This window comes from Vicia villosa, linkage group LG3, assembly GCF_029867415.1.
Source record: "Vicia villosa cultivar HV-30 ecotype Madison, WI linkage group LG3, Vvil1.0, whole genome shotgun sequence".
NCBI lineage: Eukaryota > Viridiplantae > Streptophyta > Magnoliopsida > Fabales > Fabaceae > Vicia > Vicia villosa.
The window spans coordinates 64,698,376-64,715,911 of NC_081182.1; the positions used below are offsets into that span (position 1 = coordinate 64,698,376).

A 17,536-nucleotide genomic window follows, 5' to 3' on the forward strand; every position below is an offset into this window, starting at 1 on the left:
GGGAGGGGAAGGCTTCCAAAAATGAAATTTAAAAAAATATATAGAAAAATATTTGACATTTTTTGAAAAAATGATTTTGTTTAGAATGATAAAAGAGTCATTATCATTATTAAATTTTTAATTTTCAGAATACTATAACACCCTAAAAGATATTTGGAAAATTTATGTAAGCCCTTCAAAACCCTCCTTCAATACAATTTTTGAGTTCCCTCATTTTATGAGGTTTTTGGTGTTATGAATAAACTCAAACCCTCCAAAACCCTCCTACCCAAAATCTTTTTATCCTTTTTACCCAATTCTTCTTATTTTTCAAAGCCCTCCCCTCCCTTCCCCTCCAAACTCCCAAACATAGCCTAAAGGTCCACAACAAATCCATGCCCTTATAATATTGCACACCAGTTGGCCCCATTGTATCTCCACATGCAAATTTTAGTTCATATGTACAGCACCAAATCAATTTAGAGGGCCACCAACCTACTGTGACACAAGTTTATGTGGCTATGAACTAGTATAACTTTAGGACAGCTGACACTAAATAAAGACAATGAGTTTGCTTTCTGAAGTCATCCTTTAAAGGGTCTACTAGGAGTAAAAATGTGGATATGAATTGTTTCGGTGTAAATAGGATATGAAAAAAAATATTTGATTGATAACCTATTTGAATAGAATTACTATTAATTAGTTACTATTTTGCAATAGAATTAGGAATAGATGAAAAGTTGAAGTTGATTAGGATGAAAATATACAGGGTCGAGTTAAGTTTTATCTTGAATCTGACCTATTAAAAATTTTAATATCTAAATTTGATATATAGTCTATCATAAGTTTATTTTTAGATTTAAGTCTAGCCTTTTCGAAGATCTGTTCGACCTATTAGCCTACATAAATGCTTATTTTATTTGAACAAATATAAATAATTAATTCAATTAATGTTTAAATAGACTAACAAATTAAAATATCACCGATAATAAATGCTTATTTGCATTTAGTTATTCAAATTTTACTATTAATATAGGTTTTACAATACTATTTATTTAAGAGAACTTATGAAAACAATCAATGACATTGTTCATAAGTTTTTTTTCAACTAGTACTTTCACCCGTGCGATGCACGGGACAAAAATATGGATAAATAATTTATTTTTATAAAACAAAAATGAATATAAATTAACAAAATTTTATATCTTTATACTTTATCAAACACAAAGTTATAGGTGTATCCGTACAATAAAAACATATACAAAAACATGAAAAAATATCGCAAAATTTGAATAGAACATGAAAGCATACATTTCCCTTTTCTGAATTGAACAAAATAAAACTATAGAGTAAATTCATCATGAGACTTGAAAGAAAAAAATATGAATGAGAATATAAAACTCATTATAATAAAATGTAATCAACAACTAAAGATAATGATAATAACCTTTTAACAAAATCCTTTAAAGTGGTAATTGGCGTCATCCACAGTAAATTTAATCATGATATAAATTAATAAAATATAAAGAAAAAATGATCATTAATTATTTAATTTTTGTATACTTATGATATATATGATATCAATTTTTATATTTGAGAGTGAAATTAAAATTTTTTATGGTTGGAGGATCACACTAAGATTTGGAACGAAAATATAACATTAAATATTCAAGAGAGGAAGACTCTATTTTTTCCTTAAAAGATTGAATTTGGAATGAAAATATAGCATTAAAATTTATATATAATAGTATGATATTATTCTATCTATTATTATATATAGATAATTATTATATTAAAAAAAATTGATAAAATTTTGATAAAATTATCTTTTATTGATGATATAGAAATAATAAATTTAAAAAATTGAAAGAAAAGTGAATAATAAATTGAGAGTATAATAAAAAAATATGATAAATAATTTATTGACGTTGTAAAATGACTTTGTTATAATTTTTTAAAAATAATCTATAATATAAAATAAAAAATGGAGAGAGTACATTCAAATAATAGTATAAAATTATTATAAATTGGAGTACCAGTTTAAATAAAAAAAATTATTCATTTGTTAAATTAAATATGTTATATGTGTAATTGAATAGAACAATCTTTTGAATTAATATTGCATTTCTAAATTAGTTATAAAAATTATTATTATATGAAAGGGTTATAGAGTAATAATTGTTTTACATTTTAACATTTACATAAATAAATAAATAAAAAATTAAGTTTATAAAAAATTATATAAGTGTTAATCAGAGTGATTTTTTTTAATGAAAAAATCATTGTATTGGGTGGAATTAGTGGTTAATGAAAAAAATTATTTAAGGAGAAAATGTAACTACTATTAGAGCGATTTATTGATCCAAAATAAAATAAATCACATTTATTTCTATCCTTTTATTCTTTTATTTATTTTTGGAAGAGTATCTTTTTTATTTATTAAAAGTATAAAATGACACATAATATTTGATAGAATTAACAACGTCTAATGTAATAATAATAATAATAATAATAATAATAATAATAATAATAATAATAATAATAATAATTAATAATAATAATAATAAATGGTTTTAATTTATTTTTTACTGTAATTTTTTATTGTTTTTCCATTTATATTTAAAGTGATTTATCACCTGCCGTTTAAAAAAATTAAAAATCTTCTTTATTAATTAATAAGGATTAATAACATATAAGCATATATCTATCATTGTCAATGACAAAAACAAAAAAGTATTGATATGAATCAAATTCAAAATATGGATCCATCTAGATGTGAGCCTCTCTCACACAATCACATAAATAATGATAGTTCATGTGAAGTCACATGATTCATATTTAATTTTAGTTTTGGATTTCAAAATTTTATAAAAAAAAGAAGTTAAATTCTCAATTCGAAACAATTACAAAGTTTTTTTTCTTAGAAGTTTAATGACTAAAAATATTTTTTTAATATTAAATAAATAGAGTGCACCGAATTCAAATTTGCACTACTACACTGGAATATGATGCATAATTAGTAGTATAGCAGATATATAAGTGAAAAGTTATAGTAGTTATTAATTTTTATCGAGGAAGTTTTTAGCCACAAAGTGAATTCTCTAGTAACATAATATATTACAACTTATATGGTATAAGTCCTCTTTAAGATGACTTAAAATCACCGAATAATGCCGGTTTAACTGAAACTTGGATTTTATTTTTACAGCACTGAAACTTGGATGTTTGAACACTGAAAAAAGTACATCACTAAATCAAAATATAATAACTTGGTAAAATATGAAATAACACATGATAGGTTATAAACAACAAATGAAATACTCACATTTTCATCAAGCAAAATAGAAATTCAAAAACTTCTATACCCAAAATTTGACGAATCTCGATGCAATATTTCTCCGTAGAATTCAAAAATAAAAATAAACAGTAAACCAATTAAAAATTAAAAGAGAAGGCAGAAGATGAAGAAGAAAAATAGAAAAAAGTTACTTACCTGCTGAAAATTTTGGAGAATATGAAAAATAGATGGGGTGTAGATGTATTTGTACTAAAATCATCATGTGATAATGTGAATGTACGCAATAATACAATTAATTAGTGGAGTTGGAGTTTTTGGAATTGGTAACTGACAAAACATAGTATTGAAGTAATTAATATTGAATTTTAAAATTAATACATTAAATAAAATTTGTTGGACTGTTTACTTATATTAAAAGACATGAAATAAAATAATAATTATAACTAATTTAATGTTTAGTAATTGAATAAGAATAATTATTATTGTAATGGTAACCGAAATATACAAATAATTATTTTAATATAGTATAACTATTAAGAAATTTAATAATGTTTAGTACCTGTGATAAGAATAGTAATTATTATAATAGTAACCGAAATATATTAATAATCATTTTAATATAATATAACTGTTATGAAATATATATACTTCACATACTTACTCACACCTGCACATCATCATCATCTATTCACAACATCACGACACCATTCAATCATAATCATCAATTAAATCATCCATATCACAAATAATCAAACATCTTTCAAGCATACACTATCACAATTAATGCAATACAAAACCAATGGACTCATGCATGTGGTATCAATACTTCACTGATGACTCAATCGTCGTTCTCCAAAGATCCCCACTATAGGATCGATTCCCGCTTGGAATCGGAGAACATCACAATATTGTACTCAACCCGTACAATGGGAATAAGGGTCGTCACTGGACCAATGGTTCTACAAGCATAACTGGACTATTGTCCTACAAATATGCTATGAATGCATGATGCTCAACATCACAAAATCAACGACCACAGCTAGTCAAAATGACATCATCATTCATTTATTTATCAAAGTCATATCATTATTCAAACACACAACTTCACAAACATGTTGGTCAATTCGACGCTCATTCATCAATTATCATGTTATCAATCATCACAAAAACATTCATCATAATCAAGTATAGAAGTACATGGATTCACAAAATCAAGTTCCATATAAATTGCCCTCTAAACCTACCCATACGTGCACAGTAAATTCTAGAAAATTCTCAGAAATTATAATAAAATATAAGCTTCCATATTCTGAAATCCTTTTTCAAAAATAACAATTTTTGTCCCAGGAACCCACGCTAAGCGCGTCCCTTTCTGACTTGACCCTATTTTTATTTTCCAAAGCACGCTAAGCGGGGTCTGCGATTTCTGCAGAAAACCATGCACGTCCTGCATCGAACCTGTCCCAAACCTTTGCCCAAAAACAGATTTTAATCATTATTTTCCTGCGATTTAAGGTCTATTAACCTAGTCTAATCATGGATTAATTATTCTAATCACGAAAACTTAAATGTTCATCATACCTCCAACAATCTTCATCAAACCCTAGACCTTCAAACCCATAAACATGATGGATTTGACTCTAGTTCACATTATTATTCACCAATACAACGATCAACAATTATCATATATCATACTAATCTATAATCCAAACAATTCATGATGTATTTCATCAAGATCATCGATTCCTCATAAAATCCCAAACCCAAAAACCAACATACAATATGTAACACCCGAGGCCGAAAAAAGCGAAAGGTGGTTGCACCGCATGTAACACCTGAGGCTGAAGGGGGCAAGAGTTGTCGCCACATTGGAATGAGAGGGATCCTGAGGCTGTGCATGCATGAGACTGCATGGTTGAAGGAGTGCATATAAAGATTGATAGGTACTACTTATACAAACAAGATGCATAATAAGAACTCCATAGTTAAGCGTGCTTGACTTGGAGCAATTCAGGGATGGGTGACCTTCTGGAAAGTTTCCCGGAAATTGTGTGAGTGAAGACAAATCATGCTTAAAAGACCCGAGTTGGTTTATGGGTTAGTTGATCATCCCGAGGCAAACATAATAATTAGGATAAACCCCTCTTACCTTAGATAATTGGCTTGATCGATTCTCCCTCCGATTCTACGATTGTTGTTATTCTCTTCTCCTTGCCCTAACTCTCTCTTTCTTTCACGTTTTCTCCAAATTCTACGACTAATGAGAATTCCCTCCCTTTTCCTCTTTTTATCTAGTTAGCCTTAGGACCCTTATTATGAACTTCCTAATATGCCCTTACCAACTCTAACTCATGTTATCTCATTATTTTATTTCAATTAAATAATAATAATGCCAATTAGACTATTTTATATTATTATTCTAATTATCACCTTAATTCTACTACCCCACACATATCAACATACACATCACACGTCACACAATTTCATCGATAATTCACCGTGGCTCATATAATCACATCAAAACAACTAATAATAAATTAAACAATTAAATCTAAATATTGGGGTGTTACATATATCCTCCTAGAAGGAAGTAAGAATATCATAACCAACTTTCAAAGAGAGACCATCCCAGAACCAATTAGTAGAATCATTAACTCTAGATCCTAGAAGAGAAACTCCTCTCCACCAAGACGAGGTCGATTAGGATGTAGCTCAAAGAGGCAACACCATATCTGGCCTTAAGGATATCACACCAAATATATGACATTTTACATATTGAGTGAGATAAATTTTTTGTCATAAAATATATTATTTGTATTAGTAATTCTAAAATACCTATAATCAATATAACAACCATGTGAATCAAGTAGAACGTGTTATTTCAAAGAGTTCGCGCATCTACGTATTCACATAGCATGCAATTTCAAATTAGCACGAAAGTTCCCAATTTTCCTCATGCAAAACCCTTCCTATATGATGCTCCCAATCTAATCACAAATCCCAACTTACTAAAGAACTGGAAAACAAAATTGCTATCCGAAGAGTTCCTCCAAGTCTTATTTGTAAGGTGAAAGAAGTAAAAACTGTGTAAGCTAGAAATTCAGTCCCTTAAGTTAAGATGGCTCCCCTAGTATTTTACCAAGGAAATTTCTTTACACACCTCCTAACCTTCTTGGTCACCTCTGGTGAATTTACCAAAATACCCCTTGTTTCGGAAGTTCATTTCCGAAAACGTTTTTTATTGAAAAAAAGGTGTTTTCGGAAATGTATCTCCGAAAAAGTGTTATTTTTAATGAAAAACATTGATTTCGGAGATGCATCTCCGAAATAAAGTTGTTTTTCAGAAAATTGGTGTATTCGAAAGTTCATCTCCGAATTCACCCCCCTTGGAGGAATTCGGAAATGTACTTCCGAAATAAGGTTTGGACAGAAGAAAAATAACAAACAAGAACGATTCGCTTTATTTAATCGGATGAAGATTACATCGATCACATTACATAAAATTAAAGTTACACATTGTTAAACACGGGTAGGTGAGGATGAGTCAACATTTTGATAACGTCGGCCCCCGATCTTTGAAGTTTCACGTGCAACTCGGTCGGACCCTTCGAAGAAAATCGGTCGAACATTGTCCACAAATCCGCTAAATCTTCGTCGTTCTTGATCTCAAAAGGTGTGAACTCAATGTCTCCCTTGTCGTTAAGCGATGGCGAACGATACTCGAGCTTGACAACCTTTCGATTTTCCGGATATTGCAATAGCGTGTTGAGCGACGTTATCAACTCCGCAAAAGGCGTGTCGCGCGAGAAGCGAAATTGGAACGGCATCGGGTAGCCGGTGGTGAAGTTGACGAATGCTAGGTGGGGGTAGGTTTGTGTCATTTATGTTTTCTGGCGTGAAGAGGATGAAGAAGAGTGTGTTGTATTTATAGACTTATTGGAGCAATGATGGCCCAACAAACCTTATCCTGCTCAGTGGACTTTTCAGAAATGAACTTCCGAAAATTGGAGGCAGACTAGTATATTTCGGAAGTTCATTTCCGAATTATGCAGAAATAGATGTAAATTTTGCATTTTGTTGATTGCTTAGTGTTTTGTGTAAAAAATACAAAAGGAATTCAAAATAGACATAAATTAGACAATGATGACATAAAACATACTTATATTATATATGTATTGAATCGGTCCGATTTTACATGATAAACAACAATACATACAAAAATGGTCATTTCAAACAAAAAACGATCCGAAACAAACTAAAATTCACCGAACCAATCGGTGGATCCTAAGTCCAAAATAGGTATGTTCTTCGACCGCTCTCTATTTTGCTCGCGCTCTTGGCTCATCATTTCTTCAAACTCTGCCATTCTTGAAACAAAAGGATCCGGCCAAGTCTCCGCCTCATTTGAACGATGCGCGTCCATTGACAAGAAGTAGCCGGTATAGTTCACCCCGATTTCAAAAACACTTGTTCGAAGTGCCGCGATCGTAGATACCCAATGCATATGATGCGGCTCGACGCGTTTGATGGCAGTCGACTATGAAGTGGAAAGAAAGTCTCACTTAGTCCAAACCTCGTCAAATCGACACACACCATATCATATGCACTTGCTATTAGATGACCCATATCGGGGAATGACATCCACTTCGAAACCGGAGCGATACCGGTAAGTGATGGAACAAGTGAATCATGAATTTTCGTAAACTTTTCTTGATTTTTCATATAGTCGGCCGTGATGTCCCGATACGAAGTCAACTCCGTAATAAGTTCCTGTCGGACTAAAGTGTGATTATTTTCCCCTTTACCGAGCAAACCCGCAACGACCCGATATCCACAATTGCCGTCGCCTCCAACATCAACGATGTTATCGATATATTTGTGCATAAAAAGTGGCATCTCATCAATGTAAACAATGGGTGATTTTTTGATCGACGGTGTGCGAGGTGGCTTCGAAATACGGGCTCCTTTGTTACCCCTACACTTGGACTTCGGTGTCGGTGAATCCGAGAATGATGCATCAACATGTTCAAAGTAGGAAGGAGATTGTTTTGTTGATGTGTCTTCTTGTGTAATTTTGGACTTTTTTGGTGCACCTTTCGTTTTAACCGGTTGAGATGGCGGTTTCAAATCGGTGGTCTCCGGAAATGCAATTTTTCGCAATTGTTCTTTTATGTGCATTTTCATTGTGTCATCCTCTTTAGCAAACTTCTCCATTATCACTTCCAACTCGTCGGAGATGGTGATTTTGGAGTCATTTTCTTTCGGCGGGTCAAAATCATCAAAACAAAGCTTCTTCCAATGGTCGGCTACCTCATCCATGCGTATTGGTGAATTCAACTTCTTCTTTTTTGAAAGTATACAAGCACATGGAAGGCCGTATGTCTTTCTAATGGTGCCCCCATGTTGGAGCGGTAAAGCGGCAAGCAAAAAGTAATAGGTATTATTTATTACCGGGTGATATAGGTTATATTGTATCGTAGTCCACAGAGATTGGTGAGAAGAACCGTCGTTCGACTATCTCGCGTTCTAAGTTTCATGATTTGGGTGCGGAAAAGTAAATGCGGGAAAAGTAAATAAAAGCAGATAAACAATCTCAATAGCCTAAGAGAAATAGTTATGGAATTGCATTTCGTTCTACTCGTCGAATACTTAAATCTGAAGATCTATCGCTCTACACTCACAATACACATCAACATCACCGGGCATCACTCGAGATGCCACATCGATGCCCATGTTTGCAACACCGACGAAAGCTCAACCACACTATTCACATCAGCGATTTCTCCACCGACACAAACAACACGGAGGCATTAGACTCGATACCCACTAAGATTGTTAGTCCTGAATCCATGTCTGCAACCCAGAAACTAACAGTTATCATTCCTAATCAAGTTCTATGGTGTCCATGTCTGCAACAACACAAATCCAGAGCATTTAAGCAAAAAGATCAAGAACAACAACAATGATGATTTGTAAAGCGAATATAAAAACGATCCCAAGATCCACAAATATACATACAATAAGAGTAGAAATATACATACAACACCCACCATTGAAATGAAACAAAGGGAAGAGAGAAGATGAACCGGAAAGATCTCACCGGTACAATGAAATCGAGTCAGATCCATGATCAATCCACATGACGTCGCACCTAATGGTGTTTCCTAAAAAATCTGTTATTAACTATTTATACAAAACTGAGTTTCGCAGTCGGCGCGACGCGCCCTATTTCAGTGCGACGCGCCCTGTATAAATTTACCAAACCGCCCTAGCGCGCGACGCGCCCTAATCCGGCGCGACGCGCCCTAACTTCTGCCAGTATTTGTTCTTCAAACTCAAAGAGGGCGCGACGCGCCCTACAACGCGCGAAGCGCCCTGCACCAGAACAGCAGAATTATTTCCTCTTTGCTCTCGCAGCCGTGTCTTCGACACTTTATTCCTCAAGGCTCCGAAAACGCGAGAATACCTACAAAAATACAACAAAACTATCAAACGGTATAAAAGTGTATGAAAATACATCTATTCACAAAGTATACGTATTTACACAAAAACGGGGAATTATTCAAACGGTATTAACATAAAGCATTGATAAGTGCCACTATTTACATACACAAAATAACTACAATTTGGCACTTAACAACTCTCCCCAACTAGAATCTGTTTGTCCTCAAACAGGGCCAAACATTCAAATCGCAAAAGTAAAAATCCAAAGAATCAAGAATCAACAAAGTTTAGAAAAACGAAACAATTGTACGGTTCAAACAAAAACGTACGAACAAAGTAAATACTTACCACTATCCTACAACGACAACATGAAAACGAAACGAATCCTAAGTACAAAAATTCATACAAAACATCCTAAAACAAAACAAGCTCAATAATGAATCACGCCTAGTAAAAACTCATCGGTAGATGAAAAACACCGAAAGGTGAGGACTTTGAACACTCATCCAACAATCTTGCAAACAATAGACAAAATTATGCGTTCATCTAAAAATAGTATTGAAAACGCAACGGCACGAATCACAAGGACTTTTAAGGTTGTAATGTGGCTAGGTTAACAAACAAGTGATAAGTCCTAAAGCTAATCGAAACAAAAACTTGCCTAAACCTAAGGGAGTAATTACTTCCACAAAGTTTCAAACAAAGGAATTTCAATCAAACTTTTCTCTTCATCACAAGTTTCACACCTAACACAATACTTATTAGCACAAATCTTATTCAACTCTTTTTTGTTATTTTCATTTTCAAACTTTTTCTCTTTTTTCTTTCTTTTTCTTTTCTTTCTTTTTCACATTTTTTTTCTTTCCACAACCTCATACCAATCACAACATAAGCAAGCAAACATCCTCTCCCCAACTTGAATTCAACCATAATATAAAGTGAATACTCCCTACTTTCTAAGGCAAGGTAAAAATCCAACTAAACATCATAGTTAAGGTCAAGAAAACAAAGATAAACAAAATCCATCAAAAAGGGTGAACTATGTCTCAAGTTCAAAAACAAAATGGACAATGACAAAAAGGTTCAAAGGGGGTATAAATGGTCACACACTCACAAGATAAAATGACATTTGGCTATGGTAGTTGTGCTCAAAATCAAACAAGTGCCTTGATCACTTTCGTGCATTCACAAAATCAATACAAACGAAAGATTAAACATAATAATATCCAGTCAAAACAAGAAATGTCGGTCACGCGCATATATACACAATGGAAAGCCACCTCACATTTATGGTAAAAAGGGAAACTAATTGTGATTCAAGTCATGAGCAAGTTATGCAAAAAGAATGAGTAATATGAAAATTATACAAATGAAAAGTCTCCTAAACATGTTAGGCTATAGAAAGCGATAAACGAGTACCTTGCAACGTACAAATTTGAACAATCATTACCGCACAACCGGCTTGTTGAATCAATCAAAATCGGAGAATTACCGAATGCGACTCCAAGTAATTGGGCCAAAATTTGAAACTAAACACAAACAAAAGAATTAAAAATAAATCGATAAAATACTATACTATAAAGCCTTGGTGTAAGTGGGAAAAAGGCGAGCCGAGTGGCCCGTTAAAAAGAGGTCACAGGCCAAAAGCTGCCCAGCGCGCGACGCACCCATGAGCGCGCGACGCGCGCTACACCAGAAAAACCAGACCAGTCTAAAAAGACAGATTTTTCAGTGAGCCACCACTTAACACCTACACAACTCAATTACAGAAAAACAGAAAAATAAAACCGTTGGGGTGCCTCCCAACAAGCGCTCGTTTAACGTCGTTAGCTCGACGCCTTTATTGTTTCACGAATGGTAAGAAACTTCCTCGCGGTACGCCAATGCTTTCGCCTCAATCGCAACCTAAAGAAAATGACCTGCCCAAATACTTTAATCAAAACTATACGAAACTTAAAACATAAAACCATCGCAATGCGATTAATCTCAACCAATCCCCGGCAACGGCGCCATTTTGTTGGAGCGGTAAAGCGGCAAGCAAAAAGTAATAGGTATTATTTATTACCGGGTGATATAGGTTATATCGTATCGTAGTCCACAGAGATTGGTGAGAAGAACCGCCGTTCGACTATCTCGCGTTCTAAGTTTCATGATTTGGGTGCGGAAAAGTAAATGCGGGAAAAGTAAATAAAAGCAGATAAACAATCTCAATAGCCTAAGAGAAATAGTTATGAAATTGCATTTCGTTCTACTCGTCGAATACTTAAATCTGAAGATCTATCGCTCTACACTCACAATACGCATCAACATCACCGGGCATCACTCGAGATGCCACATCGATGCCCATGTTTGCAACACCGACGAAAGCTCAACCACACTATTCACATCAGCGATTTCTCCACCGACACAAACAACACGGAGGCATTAGACTCGATACCCACTAAGATTGTTAGTCCTGAATCCATGTCTGCAACCCAGAAACTAACAGTTATCATTCCTAATCAAGATCTATGGTGTCCATGTCTGCAATAACACAAATCCAGAGCATTTAAGCAAAAAGATCAAGAACAACAACAATGATGATTTGTAAAGCGAATATATAAACGATCCCAAGATCCACAAATATACATACAATAAGAGTAGAAATATACATACAACACCCACCATTGAAATGAAACAAAGGGAAGAGAGAAGATGAACCGGAAAGATCTCACCGGTACAATGAAATCGAGTCAGATCCATGATCAATCCACATGACGTCGCACCCAATGGTGTTTCCTAAGCCTCTAAACTACCAAAAAAGGATCAGAGCTCAACTTGTCAAGAAGAGGTGATAAAAAACCTAAAAAAATATGTTATTAACTATTTATACAAAACTGAGTTTCGTAGTGGGCGCGACGCGCCCTATTTCAGTGCGACGCGCCCTGTATAAATTTACCAAACCGCCCTAGCGCGCGACGCGCCCTAATCCGGCGCGACGCGCCCTAACTTCTGCCAGCTTTTGTTCTTCAAACTCAAAGAGGGCGCGACGCGCCCTACAGCGCGCGAAGCGCCCTGCACCAGAACAGCAGAATTATTTCCTCTTTGCTCTCGCAGCCGTGTCTTCGACACTTTATTCCTCAAGGCTCCGAAAACGCAAGAATACCTACAAAAATACAACAAAACTATCAAACGGTATAAAAGTGTATGAAAATACATCTATTCACAAAGTATACGTATTTAAACAAAAACGGGGAATTATTCAAACGGTATTAACATAAAGCATTGATAAGTGCCACTATTTACATACACAAAATAACTACAATTTGGCACTTAACACCCCACATAAAGAACTATCCGGCCCCGTGGTCTCCGACCGCTTCGCTTCATGAAACAAAAAATTCAAACCCGATCGGGATATGTTGTAACTCAATTGGGAGAATAGAATTTGGCCCTTATACCGGTGTTCCATAACCGTCTTGCTCCGACCGAACGATGTTTGAATTTCATTGTGTTGATTTTCAAGCATTTGGTTCACAGTGTCCCATCCCCGACACAAATCTCCCTTGCTATCACCCAACTACCTCTTGAAGACCGCATGTGCGGATTCAACTCGGTTAGTCGTGGTGCAACCAAGATGTCTAACTCGATTTGTCCAAACGCACACGACTTTTTCCCTGACTTTGTCAAGAATGGTGGATTCGACGTAATGACAAAAAGTCTTAATGGAACCACACAAAGACCTAAAGTGTACCAATTTCTCGGTATACACCTCTTCGGAGTATGCATCTAAAATTTCCCTCCATGCCGCCATTATCCTATCAACCACAACACCGACTTTGATAACTTTACCGTTTTCATCCGGCCTATATTTTGTCTCAACCGCGGGTTTCAACTTACTTCTCACGTTGCAAGTTATGTGATACCGACAAAGTAACGCGGTAGATGTCGGGAAGACGGTATCGACCACATTCATCAAAGCATTGTCCCGGTCGGTGACAATGACGTTTGGCATAACCTTTTGATCAACTAACAAAGACTTGCATATTCCCAAAGCCCATGTAAAGTTTTCTTCTTTTTCACACTCCAAAAAAGCAAACCCGACCGAATAAGTCTTGTCCGTCGAGGTCACACCGACAATCTTTAGAAGAGGAAGCATATACTTGTTGGTCTTATACGTCGAATCCATCAGAAGAACGGCTGGAAATGTGTTGAACAATTTGATACTTTCGGGATGAGTCCAAAAAATGTCACGCACCGTAACTTTGTCCTCGGACGTTCGGAAGCTTGACACATATTGGTTATTGCCTAATAGTTTCAAAAGTTGTTGCATTTCCGACCGAGGGCTCATTTTCAAGACTTTGAGATTGTGTCGTTCATTGTAAACTTGCTTGATATTTGAAACTCTATCCGGTTTTTTCCGTTTCAAATCGGAAAGTATGTTGCGAGGCGCCACTTTAACTATCGATAAATCCGAAATCACATTCTTCTCTTCGCGGGACAAACGACACACAATTGGATGCCCGTGTAACTTGACATCCAAGGCATGATTATGAACTCCACAAATGACGCTTAAACGCCACAAATCATCAACCATCCGAGTAGCACGCAACTTAAACGGACACCTGCACTTTTTCGATCCCGTGTCTTCGTGTTTTAGCACCCGGTTTGATTGTGCATAACTCCCACCCCGTTTGCAATTCAAAACAACGAAAGCTTTCCGCCTACTATTTCCATTGTCGGACCTTAAAATAACAATTCCAAAATCCAAGTTTACTAGTTTCGTTCCGAACCCAATCAAGCAATTGTTCACGACTACCGAAGCTCCGATCATTTGTAAATTCTTGTCGTACATCAACCGCATTGATCATAGATTTAACGTCAATAACCGGATCGTTATTAACGTTGACAACTTCCGAAACTACTACATCATCGTCTTGCACAATGTTGTCCGGATGCACCATACCTAATGTAATACGGTGAACTGACTTTAAAAGAAATATGCGGATAGCAAGAGTCGCCACCGACTTTTATTTTATCCAATTGGAAAGGCTAAAAGAACAGGAAAGACCTTTTGAAAACATTTTGAGTTCGGGGGGTAAGTTATACAAAGGGAAGGTGTAAGGCACCCTTTGTATCCATGGTTATCCATGGGCTCTTAATTGCTTAGCTTACTTTGTTTGAAATGTTTGATTTGTTTGAAAAGATTTTTCGAAGAAGAACTTTAGCTTGTAAATAAGCGTAGTCTTTTGAAAAGTACTTGAAAATTAGTGGAAAAAGAGTTTGAATTTGATTTTGAATTTGAAATAGAGCAAGCAATTAATAGCAACTACCCTAAGTTTGAAAAATTGTTCTTTTAGCTTTTCAGAGTGAAAGGGTCTATCCATACCATGAGAGGGCAGGAAGTCTTTCAATTGGATGTTTGAAGGGTCATCGAGAAATTATCATTCACCACAAGACTGTCCCTTGCCATAAAGAAGGCAGGTAGTCTAAGGGAAGGACATAATAGTCATTTAAGGCATCATGCGAGGATACCTTAGCAATTGGGACAATCACTCTGTATAAGGCAACCTCGGGGGAGTTTCAATAACTCTGAAGGCGACAGACAACATTGCTTTAGGTATCCTCGGACTCGAGGGACTTTGAGTATTAATACGTTTAGAGGCAACAGGCAACAATAAGGCAACAGTATAAGGCAACAAGGCAACCAGAGGGATTACCCTAAAGGTGCGTAATCAGGTGGTTAATTCAGATATTTATCTTGTAATTAGTTATCTACTGGCTTGCACTCCCTAAGATTACTAACCACGCAGTTTAAAATGAGCAGAAATTAAAGGCGGAAAGATATATGTCCTACGCTATTACAATAAACACCTGCGGGGATTGCGGGGATGGGGGAAACTAAAAGACAGAAAGAATAAGGAATAAGAGGGATGAATAATTATGTTGAGTCCCCTTGATCAACTCTACAAATTAAGAGGAAAATAAATAAGGGTGAGTGTATTGACTATTCGAGGCAAACCCTATTTTGGGCAAAAGGCAAAAAGTAAAATAATATTTATATAAAATACAATAAGGATTGGAAACTTAGCTCTGATGGTGCGTAGTCGGAGGATCTTGGCTAACCCTGAAAAATAGAGAAGAGAAAGGTAGAAAACTTTTTGTGGCAAATACAAGGCATTGGTAATAAATAAAAGAGGAATTATGTAATTAAAAATAAAAAATAAATATATAAAAAAAATTAAAAGAGTTAGCTTTTGATTTGATTGATAGGGCGCGTAGTCGGAAGAACTCTGAGGGTAACCTTGTGACTAAAAAAACCTTAGGGTAAAAACTTAAATCAACAGGACAACGTCTACCAAAATATGTGATCTAGGGTTAGAGGGAAACAATGATTAATAGTCATGATGAACACCGTTAGTCAAAAATAAAACCAGGGTTAAAAAACCTAAAAATAATAAATTAGCCTAAAATTAAATTAAAAACCCTAACTTTAAATTATTTATTCAAAAACATAAATTAAATGGTTAACCTAAAACTAAATTAAATTATTAATCTAATTAAAATGATTATAGTAACTAATTATATTAGTTTAAAAAAAAGAAAAAAAAAATAATTAGTCTAACTTAAACGAAGTAAAAACGTTTGTATTTTAAAAGTAATTTTGACTTTTCAAAGCCTTACGAGTCACCCAATCGCAGGACGACACGTGGCAACTTAGAAAAAAATAAAAATAAAAAAAGTATAACAACCATATGAAGCAACACGTGAGATGCAGAGTCTCCACAATCGGTGTTTATCCTTTCAAAAGAAAACAAGCCAATAAAAGAGAAATTAAAGTACCACACTCTTAATTTGATATTTCCTCTCACTTTAGATCTTTGCTCCAAGAATTATAAAACACAAATCAACAAAAAATAGTGCAACAATTCAAAGAATCAAATGAAAAAAGTATAAGAATCATACCGAACCGAAGCGGTGGTACTCCCGAGAGCGGAAGCGGTGGCATGTTACTCCGGTGGTCGGCGACTTCCGGCGGTGCTAGGTTGACGGCGAGACGCTCGCGGGTTTTTCCGGTCGAATTTCCAATCGCGGCCACATCAAATGCGGATCTGCTCTTCCATTCTATTTTCGTGTGAAATTGGTATTGCTGTGTTTTGGCTTGAGGCAAACTGAATTGCTTTCTCTTTTTCCTGCAGAAAAAAACTATGTACAAATTGTATTGACTTATTATACAAGTTAGAGATTGTTGAATGATTATTGAAGTGATGATAAAAAAAGAAATTAGTGAATAAAAATTGGAAAATTCGTCAGCCTGATAGTGAGGATGATGTGATGCTATGGCCTTTGATGTAACTTTGAGTTTGTGGTTCTGGTTAGTTTTCTGAAAAACTATCAGCATAGTATATGCGTGGGAGAGGCTCTAGGTTAGGATTGTTTGTGTTGTTAGTTGTTATATTTATATAGAAAAGTTAGGTTAAAAAATGGGCTTGGATTTTGACTTATTTTCTAGATTTTGAATATGAATGAATAAAAGTAAAAAAAGATTTTAAAAGGTTTAATTTAAACATAAAAACTCAATTTAAATAAAACAATGTTTTTTCCAAGATTTTTAAATATAAAATTAAAAAAGAACAAAAATAACTATTTTTAATTTAAAAAACGAGAATTAATTAAAAAGCTATGAAATAATTTTTTTGTGATTTTAAGAAAAAAGTTGTTTAAAACAGAAATAAAGTTAGTAACAGATAAAAAAATGTCAGTAGTGGGATTCCAACTCGGGACCTCTCGCTCTTGTACCTTTTACCCGCAAATTCTTACCAACTGTGCTATGTG

The 17,536-nt window shown here is 34.7% G+C and overlaps 1 protein-coding gene across 1 annotated transcript; it reads right to left on the minus strand.

Annotated features, from left to right (window-relative positions):
* Positions 1-11,655: 11,655 nt before the first annotated feature.
* LOC131661705 (protein FAR1-RELATED SEQUENCE 5-like) lies at positions 11,656-17,196 on the minus strand. Its single transcript, XM_058931310.1, has 2 exons — positions 16,667-17,196; positions 11,656-15,827 (listed from the first exon to the last, which is right to left on the minus strand). The coding sequence occupies exon 2, from the start codon at positions 14,562-14,564 to the stop codon at positions 13,281-13,283; it is 1,284 nt and encodes a 427-aa protein (XP_058787293.1). The 5' UTR covers positions 14,565-15,827; positions 16,667-17,196; the 3' UTR covers positions 11,656-13,280.
* Positions 17,197-17,536: the final 340 nt, after the last annotated feature.

What these genes read in the sequence shown, in the direction of transcription:
- LOC131661705 (XM_058931310.1), bottom strand. Translation starts at nt 14,564, where the DNA reads ATGCGGTTGATGTACGACAAGAATTTACAAATGATCGGAGCTTCGGTA.